Here is a 17,430-nt window from a genome sequence, read left to right as displayed (position 1 = left end):
GCCCATGACGGTGTACAAGGTGCGCACCGTGGCGCGGCCACACCAGATGCCCTGGCAACTGCCCATGGACCAGCGGGACAAGAAGGAGATCACCTTGGAGTTCTGCACGCAGTCAACTGGTAAGATACTGTTACATCTTCTCTATGTCCAGGATTCTCAAAGAGTTGCCACAATTTAGCATAGCTATTTTAATCCAACAGTAGAGTGGTCCTACTGCTTTAGGAATTTCGTTTATTGCATTGTACCGCACCAAGTTTTTTTCATGGGCTCCTTGGCAATGTCCCACGGACCTCGCTATGAGACTGCTCTATACCCATTGCAATACAATAAGCAGTGATTACGTAGATGCTATTTGGAGTATGGGTATTTTACTTACTCTGTTGTAGTACAAAGGCTCTCTTCTCTGGCTGATGAGATCCATGAGGCTCATCTACACCGCATTCCACTTTATTATGCAAATGACATTTTTCGCTGTTTCCCCAAATAATCAATACAAATGACAGTCGTCATAATTTTCAAGTCATCAGCCATTAGAGTACAATTTAAAAGTTTTTGAATGAACCTTCCAATGATAACGGTATTTTTTAAAATAATAAAAAAAACTTTAAATGCTCTGTTCCACATTATTACGCAAAAACGTTTTGTAGTGTTGTAATCCAAATTTCTTTCTTTTTTTCCCTTTTACATCAAAACAGTTGGAATTTGGTACCTTCTAAATTACATTTCAATGTTCAATACTTGGTGATAAGCTCTTTGTCTAAGTTACTGGAATGCTGCGTTTAACATTGAAGTGAATGGCAGGGCATTGCATGGGAGTTATGGAAGCCCAGATATCCTTGATGCTTTGCTCTCAGCTGTTTTTGTTTGTTTGGTCTGGTGACCCACACTTCACTCTTCAATATACCCGTAGATTTCCATGCCACGTTTAGGTGCTTTGGAGGTGATGACATTCTAACGCACCAGACATAAAACGCCATTGAAAATGAATGGGATGCTATGTCTGATGAGTTTGAATGTCATCACCTCCAAAGCACCTACACGTGGCATGGAAATCTACAGGTATATTGAAGAGTGAAGTGTGGGTCACCAGACCAAACAAACAAAAACAGCTGAGAGCAAAGCATCAAGGATATCTGGGCTTCCATAATTTCCATGCAATGCCCTGCCATTGACTTCAATGTTAAACGCAGCATTCCAGTTACAGCTTATGACCAATTTTTGAACATCGAAATGTAATTTAGAAGGTACCAAATGCCAACTGTTTTGATGTAAATGGGAAAAAAAGAAAGAAATGTGTATTACAACACTACAAAACTGTTTTGCGTAATAATTTGGAACAGAGCATTTTGGGCATTTTAAGTTTTTTATTATTTAAAAAAATACCGTTATCATTGGAAGGTTCATTCAAAAACTTTTGAATTGTACTCTAATGGCTGATTACTTGAAAATTATGACGACTGTCATTTCTATTGACTATTTGGGAAAAGGGAAAAAAATGTCATTTGCGTAATAATGTGAAATGCGGTGTAGTATATGCAATGGTTTAAAGTGTCTTAGAAATATCTAACATTGTCTAAAATATCTAGAAATATCTAATATTGTCAACTGTTGAGATAAAGGCCCCTTTAGCTTTTAAGCGGTTGATTTTTTTGTTTAGAGATGGTGCTTTTTTTACAGTACTTACTGTACTGTATGGTGGTCAACATCTGACTTGTGTGGGATTACTGTATACATACTATAGCAGCATAAGGGGTGGTGGTGGTTGGGTTAATTATTATTATTATTTTTTTAAATACTATTGCAGCAGTGGTGTAGTCTACGTAGAATGCAGGTATACACAGTATACCCACTTCAAAATTTCAGAGATTTCAGTATACCCACTTAAAATTTATTGATCCATTATTTAGAATAGCACAGATATATACAGTAAACCCACTTCAAAAAATTCTCAAATATACAGTTTACAGTTAAATTTACAGCCTCATGATCTTTATGAGTGTGCAAAACCGGTAGATCACCTGCTGTTGCTAAGTTAAGTTCAAAATGTTTATTGCCATGTCAACACACTGCAGTTGATAGGAATTTGTTGTGGCACATCCATAACATCAAATACATTTAACGGACAAGACACACAACAGAAAAGCACATACAGGAAATATTGCTATTGAAGTAATCTCTGCACAAGGTTTGTACTGTAAGTTACGTAGCATCATAGATACATGTATTTTCAAAACCTGAGACTGACATCTCATCTGTTTTCATACACATCAGTATTGCATTTGCTTTTGGGATACAGTGTGCATGTGTGTGTGTGTGCCCCAATGCCCAAATGTCCCATTTTCCCCACCCCAGCAGGTAAACATCATATTATGACTTCAGAATCCAGGGTAGGACCTTAACCTAGTTTTGGGGATTTTTTTGGATATGATAGCTTGAGTTCTCAGAAAGAAACTAGGATAGTGTGGCATGTAGGCTACACACATTTTGTGTTGGATACAGTAGGTTTGTCTCACAACCAAAAGGGAAACACTGCACTAAGAAGTCAAGAATACTTCCAAAGAACTCATGCGGTAGACACTAACTTAGGATAATAGTAGAAAAGATTTGCAGTATGGTAGTGTTATCAGCCTTCTCTGGTAGTAGTGCTATGTTTCACACATGAATATATTAGCTTTGTGTTCATGTAAATGTCATATCCTGAATTTAATCAAAATGGGATCACGTCTCTTTACTGAGATCATCAAGAGGATGTACTATAAACAAAGTCAATGCCAAGCTGACATTTTGAAGTCTTTCACTCCCAAAGGTATTTTAAACTTGCACAAGGGACCATTTAAACTGATTTGTTTTTTACATACGTACATTTGCACACTTTGAATTATGCTGTCAGTAGCATTCAGCACATTACCATACATGTACCGGTACATGTATATAGTATGGTGCAATCTTATATAATGTCATGTATTAACCTTGGGGATTTTTCTTCATGCTCTTCAATGGTTGTGCTTATTACGTTGAAATGAGAACAAGGTTTGTCATGACATTAACCTGACAATTTCCAGATAAATGGACTCCATCTTGCTCCACAGACATTATCTGAATCTATACCATAGGCGTAGCTTTGCAACGGCATGTTTTAAAAAATCCTTGTACATGATTGGGGGAGCACATTTTTAGTGATATGCTAATTTAACTACTCGGATTTTCAAAAATAAAGTTGAAAAATTACAGAATCAATGTTGATGAGAGAGTCCATGTGAGCGGCCATTGTTGTCTGAAAAATTGCTGTGTTTGACTTTTCCCCCCCTTCTTCACTATGTTTAAATTTTGACTATGTCACATCAGTGAAAATCCCACCTGATTGATCCTACTGCATTTTGGTTTGGGAGCAAGGTGAATCCGAAGTTGCTCCAGACCAGAGGTCCGTCATTTTGACGAACAAGGTCGAAAAAAATCTGTCATCACCTATTTTTTTATTCGTCATTTTGCTTCTCAATGTGGGGGATCGCGACCCCGCACCGGGAACAACACATGCGCAATTGCGGCCAACTGAGAGTAAACAGCTGTGAATACATCCCCTTTTACTCAACATTAATTCCCCAACTTTGAGGATAGAGTTCATTTTGCAGTGTTGAGCCTACCGCGAATGCCAGCGACGGACGGTAGTAGGGATCTCCATACGTAGCCCTATCAGATTATGTTGGCTTTGGGAGCACTGTAAAGTTCAGGGAAATAAAAAATATCTATGGGTGAGCCAAGCTTCTGACTGAAATGAGGGTAGCCGTTTCTGGCATTTGTCAAGCTGTAAGTTGCCTGATAATGTTTAGGCTCTTGAATATCTCTTTTTTTCTGATTAAAGTCCAGCAACCGTTTTAGACCATCGTTGCCTTTGAGGGAAGTTTCTGGCTAGCAAACATGCTATTTCCATATTTCAAACGACGTCTGAAGCTATAGCGTCATATCGCTATAGCTTCAGACGTCGTTTGAAATATGGGAATAGTATGTTTGCTTTTATGACTGGTGATAGAGGGACAACTTCGTCATTGGCATAAAATCAGATAGTCGATAAATGTAAGCCTAGGTCTACAAATAGTTCCAAATCTGAAATTAATCGAAGTCACACATGTGTATGGTGGCAACATCATCGTTATTTTAATTCATTATTTGGACCAAGTGCAGAGGCGCGCACTCTGCTGCTGCGCAAAGTGCGCATGGCATGACAAGCAGGGAGAGAGGGAGAAAGGAGGGTAGTGGCCAGAATTGTCTCTGCACTGATGAGAACTATGCCTAATTGAAATGAAATGCACATTTGCTCTACTTAATAGGGGTGTACCTAAAATTGAGATTTATTTATTATCATCCTCAATACAATCCGTCAAAATGACGGACAGGCTTCAGAATTTTCAGTCATTCTTCAAAAAAATTCGTCAATGACGGACATTTGTCGGTTAACGCGACCTCTGCTCCAGACCCTCGTGTGAGCTCATGAAGCTGAGTGGAAATACACAAGGGTCTGGCGAGAGTCAGGCTATCATTAAAGCTTTCAAGTCATCATGGCATACCAAAGCAGGAACTCAGTAGTAATTGAAAAGGCCGTACCTACATAAAAAAGGCCGTACCTACATAAAATACATACCTACATAACCTATTTGGGTAAAGCGATCCAAAAGTTAATTAAATAAAAAACACCACAGTGACAGTACTTCCTGATGTACTGTACTGCTACTTTACACTAACGATAATCTGCAACTATAAAAGACATTGGTCACATACTGTATATTTGTCAGCATGTTGCTTACCTGTTTGTACAAAGAGAAGTGATTCTTAAACTGTGAGCCCTGAATTCCAAGTGGGCCTTGAAATCATTTTCTAAAAATGTAACAAATATGTGTGTGAGAGTGTGTGTGTGTGTGTGTGTGTGTGTGTGTGTGTGTGTGTGTGTGTGTGTGTGTGTGTGTGTGTGTGTGTGTGTGTGTGTGTGTGTGTGTGTGTGTGTGTGTGTGCATGCATGCTTGTGTGTGCATGCGCGCGCGTGTGTGTGTGTGTGTGTGTGTGTGTGTGTGTGTGCATGCATGCTTGTGTGTGCATGCGCGCGCGTGTGTGTGTGTGTATGTACAGTATGCATGTTTTGGCTATTTATTTGAGTTTTATTGCTTATTGGATCAGAGGTGGGCCTCAAACATTTGTGAAAATGTCAAGTGGGCCCCAAGAAGGAAAGGGTTGGGAACCCCTGATATAGAGGAATAGCAAATCGGAGAGCATTGGAATATGCAGTGCAAAGTACGATATCAGAAAAAAATTCGATACGCGATAGCAGCACGCAATTCCTCGATAGCGCTATTTAAATGATATTTAGAAATATATGAGTGTGTGTGTATGTGTGTGTGTGTGTGTGGAGGGGGCAGTGCTTAATTTGTCAAGCGGGAGGTCCCGGAGCGCAGAGGATGGGTGGCTCCCCCCTGAGGGGGGATCTGTGATGTCTTTCCCTATAGGTTCCATCCAAGGTTCCGGAGCTCTCGTCTGAGGTTCCGGAGCTAGCTCCCCCTTGCTCCCCCTCAAATTAAGCACTGGGGGGGGGGGATGGCTTTGGTCATGGTGGGCTTCTTGCGCATTTTTTGATATTCAGCTAGTCATTGGACTACACAGAAATGTTTTACTTGTTAGTGATAATTAATTCATTTTTGCGATATAGCCACTCTTGATATCGCAATATCTATACATTTTCATTACATTACATTATCGATATATTGTGCAACCCTAGTGCAAAGTACATACTGTTTAGTCTGGCACTGCCTTGCAGATCTGGTATATGAGCACATGTACTCAAGTAAGTGCATTGTATTTTGAGCAGCAGTCCATGAAGGTCAAGGCATGAAGACACTAAATCGTGTCTCTGCAGACCACTGCTGTGAACTGTGAGGCTTAGCCTTTGGCACTGGGCTTTTACACAGAGTTACTCTGACAGCGATGCTAACAAGAACTTGGAATGGATGCTACATTTTTTTTACCTAAGGGAACAAGCCCACATGTACTGTAAAATGCAAGGCAAGGTCCACCAAGACTCTCACTCGAATTATCCTCTGTTACACCACGATCACCACCAACCATCAATAACGCCATACTAATAGTAAGCTTAATACTGATACTACTACTACTTGTATCCTCATATATGAAGTGTCCAGACATACTGTAGGATGTAGCTGATAGGGTTTGGGATTTTCAGTAAAATTATCTTTTTAAACAATTTTTAGGGCTATTCACGGATGGATTCCAAATGGGTACAAAGTTTGATTTTTGTTCGGGGGAACTGGAGCATAAGCTGCTATTTTTTCCCTTTGAGTTCAGATACCAAAGCCCTCTTAACCCTCCTCCCCCCAAGTAATGAAATGTTATTATCAAGTACAGTAAGCCAAAAAACATATAAAGATGAACTGATTTTGAAGTCTACAATTTTTTTTTAAAAAATGTATATATTTTTAACTCATCAGAAATGCAATGAGAGGATTTTGCATCTGACCTCTTCAATTAATGTTTAGGGGTTTAGGTTTGATCATGAAAAAGCAAGGCAAGGCAAAATGGATGGAGACGCATAAGGCGATACACACACACACACACACACACACACACACACACACACACACACACACACACACACACACACACACACACACACACACACACACACACACACACACACACACAGCTTCACAGCAACATACTAAATGCGTATCAAATCAAGCTGTGTTTGTGCTAATCTAACACTGACAGAGGAGTGGGAGTGCAGAGAGATGTTGCTAATGTGTAGAATCAAACCTCTGCATCTCACGGGCCAACTGCCAATTACACAACATCAGTGCGAAGCACATCAAATAGACCCATAATTCAGCTTTCCTTAATAATGTTTTTCTCTACACTGTGATTTTTGTGTTTTCTTTTAGTGCCCCCAGCCAAACACTAGTTTGGAGAAAAAAAAACACATAGGCACACAAGCTATGAATGCACAATGAACTACAAGTCTGAAAAAAAAGGTGACACCGCACTCAGAAGTGGATTTACAAGAGATGAGAGGAGCGAAGCATAAGAAGAAATGTGTCGCAGAAGGGGTGTGTGGTGAAGAGAGAGATAACCATATGTGGAGGAGAGAGAGAGAGAGAGAGAGAGAGAGAGAGAGAGAGAGAGAGAGAGAGAGAGAGAGAGAGAGAGAGAGAAGCGATAAACAGAGAAAGAGGCAATAGCGGGAGGAGAAAAGAAAAAGCCTGACTTGAAATGTAAAAGATCTGGTTGTATGGAGAGGAGTCTCTCTCTCTCTCTCTCTCTCTCTCTCTCTCTCTCTCTCTCTCTCTCTCTCTCTCTCTCTCTCTCTCTCTCTCTCTCTCTCTCTCTCTCTCCTCGTACTCTGTCCCTGGAGACAGAGCAGATGAGTGGCAGGAAACAGAGAGCTGGGCGGGGCGGAGGAGGAGGAGGAGAGAGAGAGATTCACTCACGATGCACTAACAGTGGAATCGACATCAGACAGAAAACTGTGGCGGGCGCATGTCTGTGAGTAATTAGAGACTCTGAAGAGCTCTGCTTAACGCAGGCTGCTAATGGCACTGGAGGAGCGTGTAGTGCGGAGGAGTATGATAATGGATTTCTAATACATGTATACACTCGCGTGCAGCAGCACTCATCCTTTTCCAGCATAGTAATTTACTGTCATTTTCATTTTGAAGACAGTACACACAGTGTCTATGGCATCTGCAAGACAAACAAATAATACATAGAATATGAAGCGGTAGCAGTGTCTGAGTTTGGTTAGACATAGACATTTGAATTGCATTGTGTTTATCAACACTGTGTTGGTATTAGCAAATACTGTGTATGTATACTACATTCAGAACATACTGTATAGGCTTCATTCTGTATGCAGGCATATACTGTATACATATTCATATATTTCAACAAGTCCGACAGGCGGACAACGATGCGTCCGTATATGCACTGCCGCCCTGTGGACACAGGTGGGAATGATAATTGAAAGAATGCGTTTCAGACGGACCGACAGACGGACGGACATACCCTCTTATAGAGATGCCAGAACACATCTAAAAACATAAAAAAGTACACAGGAGATACTGATCAGTGCAACCTTTACCAGATGTACCTGTCTTGTGTAATATCACTTTCTAATATTCCAGTAATTCATAACTGTGTTGTAAAATAACTCGCTAAACTGCCCTAATTAATTCATGTCAGGTCACTTATCCCACGAATGCTCTGTGGACTGCACTGGGAGTGATGGGTCCTGAAAAATAATATAATTGGGTAGTAACCAGAACCTGGCCATTTAAATTGCAGGAGCCACTTTATCTCCTCGATCCCCTTTCATTCTATTTTCTTTTGTCAGATATTTGATATGGTTCAGAAAAGCGGCTGAACTGGTGCCCGCTGGGGGCCCTGCAGCTTTGGCTTGTTTCCATGGCGAGTATTTTTAGCGTGAGTGTTCCCACTGGACTCGTGGGGTCCCTTGGGCAACGTGTCTGTCTGATCCAGTTTCATCAGACGGCGCTATATATACATTTTTATGCCATAAACACACATCTTCCGTGACCCTGAAAGAAAAGGAAATTATAAAGTTGGTTTTGGACAAGTGTATTCAGCAACTGTCATACCTGGTGTGTTGCTGTTTTTAAAAAAACAGTCTGCCAAACACAAACCATCCCTGTCTCTTTATGCCATGGTACCTTATGAAGCTTATTTGGTAGATCTCCTAAGTAGTTTGCTCAGTGAAAAAGAGCCGAGGGGATCATGTTATCTACACGCGCGTGGGTTGACCTCTGCTTTGCCGATGGCCACGTTTGATAAGATAACCTTGTGTTTTTGAACAACTTTCACTTGGTAGAGAGAGAGAGAGAGAGGCAGAGAGAGAGAGGGAGGGGGAGAGAGAGAGACGGGTAGAGAGAGAGAGGGAGAGAGAGCGACTCCTGCTCCCAGGGACCAAGGTCTCAGCCAGCACAAACCTCTTGAGCTCTCACAGTGTATTTGCACTGCTTCCATTTGCTGTCCTTGACGTTTTCTTACCCGCCCCAGTCAGTCATTCAATCTTTTCAAGTCATTCAGCCATGCTCCTCTCTCCTCTCGCTCTCTCTCTCTCTCTCTCCTGTGCTACATAAGGTGTCTGCTCCCTTCAATGTGGCTCTTCTTTTCTCTCCTTCTTTCCTCTTACATCTGCTCTCTACATCTCCTCCTCCTTCACCTCATCAGTTTCACCCCTTCCTTTCCTCCTCTTCCTCCTCCTCCTCCTCTTCGCCCATTTCTCTCCTCCACGATATGTCCTTCCTCACTCTTTGCCCCCTATCTTCTCCATCCCCTTTTCATCTCTCCTTACCTCCTCTCCCTTCTCCTCATCTTCCTCTTCCGTCTCCTCACTCGTCCAAAATGTGCTCCCTACTCCCAGACATCCTCTTCTCCGTCCTCCATCTTTCCTCGTCTTCGTCATCGTCCTCTTCCTCCTCTTCCTCCACCTTACTCCTCCAAGATGTGTCCTCGCTGACTACAACATGTGTCTACTCCTTTACACGTGTACTCCTTCACATCCTCCTCTCTACTCCATCTCTCCTTTCTGCCTCCTCCTCCTCCTCCTCCTCCTCCTCCACTTCTGTCCTCCAAGATGTGTCCTCAGTGACAGTTTCCAGTCATCTTGTTCTCCACACTCCTCTCCCTCCTGATCCTCCTCCTCCTCTTTCTCGGCTTCACTCCTCCAAGATGTGTCCTCCTCCCCTGGCTTCTCCCACCAGGGGGTTAGTGATTGGTGGGCGCTCCTGCTAATTGATTGGGGAGAGACTTCAAACAGCATGTCATGTTAAGATCTAATCAATGGCCCTGTGTGTGTGTGTGTGTGTGTGTGTGTGTGTGTGTGTGTGTGTGTGTGTGTGTGTGTGTGTGTGTGTGTGTGTGTGTGTGTGTGTGTGTGTGTGTGTGTGTGTGTGTGTGTGTGTGTGTGTGTGTGTGTGTGTGTGTGTGTGTAGCGTTGTCAGGGTTGTGTGGATTAAAACCAGGAGTGTGCTGATGCAGGGTTGGCTTAATCCCGTGACACGACCACAGACACCTCTGCTCGTCTCTCTGTTTCTCACCAGACTGGCTCCATGTACTCACCTATTCAGTAGGTGCCATGCCATGTGAGGAGTCTGGGAAAAATATAAAATGGTTGCACAAATCACATTTCTTCTAATTCCTGCTAAGTATAATTTTGACGTGATGCATTTTTAAAATAGCAAAGGGGGAGAACTTCAAATGAAGAGTGAGCGCCATTTTTTTACTTTGAATTTTGTTATTGGAAAGGACTGTTCAGGTGTCCTATCATCTTTGTGTGAATTCTTGGCATTTAAATTCAATTCAATTCAATTTAATTTTATGTTCATGTACCATGTGCGAATAAAACATCCATGTTGCCATTTCATGCATATTTAAGTGTTTCCCCCAGAAGTTTTGTTAGTCAAGGTGGTGGGGCATTAAAAATATATTTTCTTAGCTAAGCAACATTAGAACTTACATTCACAGCATGAAATCTTTATCTTTTCAGGGGATCTAGTCAAGGTGGTAGGTGTTTCTTGTCAAGTTGGCCGCCTTAGCAATTACTGTAAGTGCTGGAGGAAACCCTGTATTTGAGAATATACTTTTTAAGCTATAATATATAAAATGCATTTCGCAATTGTGCAATGCAATGCCCCATAGAAAAAAATGTCAATTTCCCCAAATGTTCCAAAATTGATATATGTAATTTTGCACCAACTATTCTATTGTTTTCTGCATCTTGTGACCATGCTGATTTTCCCCATAGAGACTTCTCATCTCTTATTTAGAATTTCTAGTGTCTGACACTGAGGTACTTCAGTTTTTAAGGCCAGTTTTCTGATCATGTCCTATCTTTCTCTCTTTGTGAATCATTCCACCATCCCTCTCCTCTGCCTTCTCTCATTCTCTTCTTTTCAACCTTTCCACCACCCCCTCCTCTTCCCTCTCTCTTCCTCTCCCTTTCCCAATCTTTCCGCCGATCCCTCTGCCTACAAAAACCTCCACCCCAGGCCCCCCCATGCCCCCTCAGGAAGTGCAGGTGCAGTGTGGACTGTCTCCGGGGGTGCTGAATGTGCGCTGGAAGCCCCCTCCCCTCACGTCCAGTGGCACCTCCAACGGGGCCACCGTCATCGGCTATGCAGTCTGTACAAAAGGGCAAAAGGTCTGTCATGCTTTACGTAACAGAGTAGATGCATGCTCATCTCACCATACCCAGGCCACCGACATGAATGATAAAAACAACTTCCATGCTCATAAAAGTTTAATGAAATTGTCCACTGTCTTAGTCTGCCTTACTTGTCTGTATGGAAAATGAGGAATGGGTCACTTTGCTGTGCCATGTGAGTATTGTATAGTAGTCCATATGAACAATTTTGTAAGTTGTACAGTATGTCTCTCAAGTACATGACAAAAACATATGGATAAAATAGAAAATAGAATTCCAAACATAATCAGTTTGGGTTTTCTGTTTGCAGATTTTCCTGAAGGTCAGTGTGACCTTCAGATGCATCCATTTTTTTAGTGTTTACATGAAGGCGTGCACTATACAGTATGCATCTTCACAAACTTTCTACTGACATGGCAAGATGTTAAGAGTACATCTCGATATTTCGAGCACAGGGAGTTTTATTATGCATGATGCACTGCATCTGCATAAAATATCAGAATTACTTTGCAGTTTTCTACCCGTGATTCCGTGATGCTTTGGCTGCAGAGAGCTTACTCTTCATGTTTTTTTGGTAGGGTTTGAACGCAGACATGCTGCTCTGACCTAGATACTGTTATGAAAGGTGTTCTGGAGTATTGCATAGTCATCAATCTCACTTCTATTAGAGTCTGGCTGTAATGGGTTTTTTATCACGCTGCTTCACTGGTTTGCTCCAGAATCGGTGGATGACTCACTACTGCCACCTGGTGATGGAAAAAATATAATATATTTTCCCCCAGCTGCAGCCTCTTCTGCACACATCAGAATTATGTAATGCAAGGAGTTTACATAAGGCTGCCTAAAACTGCTTATTTGGACTCTTTGAGCAATGCTGAAAATGCCCTACCACAGATCGCATTACTTTTCTGTCGGCGTGCTTGCTGAGTGTGAGGATACTTTGCACTACACGCTCTATTCAGTGATTGCAGAAAGTATGCTTTTCCCTTTAATGACATGATACGTCCTCGAAGGTTCAGGACTTAAATGCACTGTACATACATGTGGATTTCCCTAATTTTGTTTATATATACTGTATTCCTTGTGTGTGTGTGTGTGTGTGTGTGTGTGTGTGTGTGTGTGTGTGTGTGTGTGTGTGTGTGTGTGTGTGTGTGTGTGTGTGTGTGTGTGTGTGTGTGTGTGTGTGTGTGTGTGTGTGTGTGTGTGCGTGTGTGCATGCTTGCGTGCGTGTGTCTTTGTGCATCCCTGTGCCGGTGCACATATTACATGTCGGCATGTGTGTGTGTGTATTTGTGGGTATCAGATACCAGAGGTGATGTACCCCACGTTTATATACTGTATTCCTTGTGTGTGTGTGTGTGTGTGTGTGTGTGTGTGTGTGTGTGTGTGTGTGTGTGTGTGTGTGTGTGTGTGTGTGTGTGCGTGTGTGCGTGTATGTGTCTGTGTGTGAGTGCGTGCGTGCGTGTTTGTCTTTGTGCATCCCTCTGCCTGTGCGCGTATTACATGTCGGCATGTGTGCGAGTGTGTGTGTGTGTGTGTGTGTTTGTGGGTATCAGATATCAGAGGTGATGTACCCCACGTTTATATATACAGTATACTGTATTCCGTGTGTGTGTGTGTGCGTGCGTGCGTGCGTGCGTGCGTGCGTGCGTGTGTGTGCGTGTTTGTCTTTGTGCGTGTTTGTCTTTGTACATCCCTCTGCCTGTGCGCGTATTACATGTCGGCATGTGTGTGTGTGTGTGTGTGTGTGTGTGTGTTTGTGGGTATCAGATAGCAGAGGTGATGTACCCCACGGCCGACTATGTCAGCGTGGACCTGAACCGTATCCAGTGTCTGGAGGCGCGCGAGGTCATCGTGCGGACACTATCGTCGCAGGGCGATTCGTCTGACTCTCACGTGGCAGCCATCCCCCACACCCTCCTGCGCTCCTCCCCCCACCTCGGCCAAATGTCCCCCCACCCCCATCAGCCTCCTCCGCCACCGCCTCCCAGCCACGTCCACCCGCTCCACACCCCGTACCCGCCGCAGAACTACCCCTCCGCACACCCCCAGCCCCACGTCCAGCCACCACCTCCACCACCACCGCCGCCGCCCCCGGGTCCACATCCGCCCCCTCCCCAGCAACCGCCACCTCAGCATCCCATACCTCCGCCCCACGGGCCACACCCCCATCCCCACCCACAGCCCCACATCCCACAGCCGCAGCCGCAGATCCCCCAGCACGCGCTGCCCAAGCCCAAGCTCCTGCCAAGTGCCAGAGACATGCATACCAAAGACCAAAGGCTGGGCCAGGTGGGGTGGGCTGACCCGGCGGCGGCGGCACCCCCGCCGCAGATCCCGCGGGCCCCCTCGCCTCTGCCGCCGCACCTCGCCCCGCACCACCTGGCCCCCCCTCACCACCACCACCACTCCATGAGCCACACCCTGGAGCCCCCGCCACACTTCTCAGGCCGCCGTTCGCCCTCCCCCCAGAGGATCCTGCCCCAGCCTCAGGGAACGCCCATCACCAACACAGCGGCCAAAGCCATGGCACGCGAGGCGGCACAGCGGGTGGCGGAGAGCACCCGGGTGAGTAGTTGTAGTAGCAGCACTATAATACATGCCTTTATACCGCCCCCTGGTGATGAGTTACCGTATGGCAGGTCACAATCAAAATAAACCACAAAAATGTTACAGTATCTATCAAAAGACTCAAAGGTTTTGTTGGTTACATTGGCAGTCCTGCTTCAGCAAACACTTCCTCTCTGAAGACATGATGAAAATTATGCATTGAATTCAAATTTATTTGATCAGGTAGAGAGATTTAGGGTTAGGGTTGGGGTTAGGGTTTCTTTATTAGTCTTCCGTGCGAAACAGTACAATTGTTACTTTTACTAGACAAATAAAGTCTGCTTACTGCTTACAAAAAAAATAGATCACAGATTTTCAGGAGGGTGAGGAAGAAAGAGACAGGCAAAGCGTGTCAGACAGAGAGAGAGTGAGTAGTTGATACAGATGCGATACCATGTTATATGGTTTTCGCCCATGTCCCATATGCACTTGGCTTCATGGCTAGATGCTATACCATGTTACAAACCCCAACTCCGATGAAGTTGGGACGTTTGGTAAACAGTGAATAAAATCAAAATGCTATCATTTTCAAAACATTCAATCTATTCATTAGATGGAGAATAGTGAAAAGACAACATATTAAGTGTTAAAACCGAGAAAAAATATTGTTTTGGGGGACATATGTGCTCATTTCTAATTTGATAAATCCAACACGTCTCAAAAGAGTTGGGACGGGAATCAGTGAAATTTAGTAAACATCCAAATAAGATAAAACAACAAAGAAGAACATTTCAAAATGAATTGTACTGACGGACAATATACGTGTCCAGGTATAAGATCATCACAGAGAGGCTGAGTCACTCAGAATTAAAGATGCAAAGGGAATAATTACCATAGTTATTACATACATTTTTGAATTCCCTTTGATTTACCACGATTGAGTGTATATAAGACATATTTTTGTTAATAAAATCACTGTATAGGTTCATGACATCATGAAATATATATTGGCTGTAGTCTCACTCTAATTCCTGGAGTGCTAGAGCTATTGAAAATTGACCATATTAAGAATGCTTAATGCGTGCAAATGATACAGGGGTGTAACATTCTCCTAAGCACCTGAGCGCACTTGAAATAGACCCAGAAGACATGGGAAACAGTCCTTTGCTTACAGAAGTCAGCAGATGTTGTAGAAGTCCATTCTTTTTGACAATAATAGAGCATGGCACATCCTGTGCTACAGTGAAAATGGACCATCCAACTTGTGTTAGTGCTAGCTTCAAAAGTCAGCCTCCATGATGGCATGCGGGTGCAGTAGTGCATTGGTTAAGATGTTCTCACTCCTCTGTACAGTTAAATACAGTGCTGAATGGTATAAATGGGTTTTAAACAGCATGAAAAGCCACTCATGCATTATATTTTGAAGGGAGATCTTCGATTACTGCCACATAGTAAGGTCAAATTGCATTCTCTACTATGTTTTAACAGTTTGGCTCCATCATAAGGACCAGCAGGTGATAAAATGGTGGGTTTTTGGTCAAGACCTGTCACACTGTAAGCACTACAGAAAGGAAAACATTGCAAAACATGACAAGGAATACACCCACCATTTAAGCTGGTGAAATCATGTCCAAGATAGGAATTAACACTGTTTTTTTTATATAAAATCATCTCATCGGTTAATGTATTTAACTGTTAAATGTTGTCTTTTGTTTTGTTTTTAGTCTTCCTCGACATTTGCTGCCATTTATTGTCCCCGTCCCAACTCTTTTGAGACGTATTGGATTTATCAAATTAGAAATGAGTACATATGTCCCCCAAAACAATATTTTTTCTCGGTTTTAACACTTAATATGTTGTCTTTTCACTATTCTCCATCTAATGAATAGGTTGAATGTTTTGAAAATGATAGCATTTTGATTTTATTCACTGTTTACCAAACGTCCCGACTTCATCGGAGTTGGGGTTTGTACATGGTCTTCGCCTATGTCCCATATGCACTTGGCTACATAGTGGTCACTATATCTTGCTTACCAAATGTTAAGAGAGTTGGGAATGTCTTGGGGAAAAAAGAGGGCTGCAGTTTCAAATCTCATACCATTAGAAAGAATGTGGGTCATCCCCTTCACCTTTGTCCATAGCTAAAATGCCCTTGAGCAAGGGTATACAACCACCACACATTCCTCCTGGGACTGTACCCACTACCTGAAATAAAGTGTAAGTCACTTTGGATAAAAGTGTTAGTTAAGTGTTGTGTAGTGTAATGTAATGAATGTGTTCCTCGTCCTCTCGGCTAATGGGTTTCCCGCAGCCAGGGCCTACAGGCAGGGCCGCTGACAGCTTTGACTGGGCCCAGGAAAAAGTCCTCTTAAAGGGCCCTCCACCCAATACATACAATGTAATGACAGCTCAATTCTGTCCCCCTCTCTCCCTGGGCCCGGGACAATTGACCCCTTTGTCCCCCCTGTGAGCTTCCCTGCCTGCAGGCCTCACAGTCAGTCCTCCCAGCTGCACCACACTCAATCATGCACATCAACTGTGCCCGACTAATCAAAAGCAACACGAACACCACAGGGATCAATCAGACAAGTCAGTGGAAGAGAGTGTGCAGCAGGTGAACAGGAAAGGAGAAGAGGATGTGCTATAAAAGATAGACTTCAATGGAGGTGCTGTGGCGCACCGCTATGAAGACACCTACAGTATACCATCAATGGGCTGCATGCCTATGAGCTAGTGGTGTCCATTGGCACTGCCCTTACGATTTGATTCGAAACGATTCAGTTCAATTTTATGATGCATTACAATCCATTACATTTCTACAGACAGCAAAGACATTTTTTTCATCAGTCATGAAGCAGTACAAGTCATTCAGATACTGATCAACATGCTATTGTCTGTTGTGTGTATCTGCTCTGCAGCTTTCAATACTTTGAAGTGCTTTAATTTAATGTAAAGCTCATTTGCTCCGGAAATGGCCACAGAAGTAATTGAAACTTCAGAAAATATGCTGCATTGATTATGGCATTTGCTGAATCGATTATTGTCGACACCAGTACTATGAGCTTATCTAAATACAGTGGGTGAATTTTGTAGTCTTCCGTGTTCCCTGTTATGGCCTAAGCTGAAGACCCACCTTTTCACCCTTGCCCACTCCTAGCTGCCAAGGCGTAAGCACTTTGTTGCATGCCTTGTATGATACAGTGCTATACAAATACAATTATTATTATTATTATTATTATTATTATTATTATTATTATTATTATTATTATTATTATTATTTTGTGAACCATGTCAGACGAAGACCATGTCAAGAAGTAAGAGAAAGAGATGAGATGGGACTGGAAAATGACCCACACAGTCATAACTACAGTCAAATGTCAGTGTAAAATTCTGCAGATGGCCAGGGTAATTAGAACGTAACTCCACAGAAAGAAGATTAACAGAAGTGTTCAATATTTTTTTCACATTCCAGTTTTTCTATGTACAAAATATTGAGGAGAATTAGCTTTGAGAATGTTACACTGACCAACAAATAAAATCACACAATTTTTAAATGGAACAAAAATGTATCTGAAATGGAGTTCATTTAAACTCTTTAAGAGTTAAAATAACACCGGTATTTTTACTGTGCAGGCCGGACTCAAACCTGGGTCCCGGGTATA

The 17,430-nt window shown here is 42.8% G+C and overlaps 1 protein-coding gene across 1 annotated transcript in view; it reads left to right on the top strand.

The window, feature by feature from the left end:
- Positions 1-17,430, top strand: part of rimbp2b (RIMS binding protein 2b) — a 68,153-nt gene that overhangs the window by 30,054 nt on the left and 20,669 nt on the right. Inside the window, exons 13-16 of the mRNA XM_063194429.1 lie at positions 1-119; positions 11,064-11,215; positions 12,989-13,588; positions 13,649-13,786. The exon at positions 1-119 is cut by the window's left edge and continues 594 nt beyond it. Of these exons, the coding sequence (XP_063050499.1) occupies positions 1-119; positions 11,064-11,215; positions 12,989-13,588; positions 13,649-13,786 (1,009 nt within the window). The remainder of the gene's footprint in view (positions 120-11,063; positions 11,216-12,988; positions 13,589-13,648; positions 13,787-17,430) is intronic.

This window comes from Engraulis encrasicolus, chromosome 3, assembly GCF_034702125.1.
Source record: "Engraulis encrasicolus isolate BLACKSEA-1 chromosome 3, IST_EnEncr_1.0, whole genome shotgun sequence".
Taxonomy (NCBI): Eukaryota; Metazoa; Chordata; class Actinopteri; order Clupeiformes; family Engraulidae; genus Engraulis; species Engraulis encrasicolus.
Note: the sequence above shows the minus strand (reverse complement) of the source record. Positions and strands in the feature narration are given on the sequence as shown.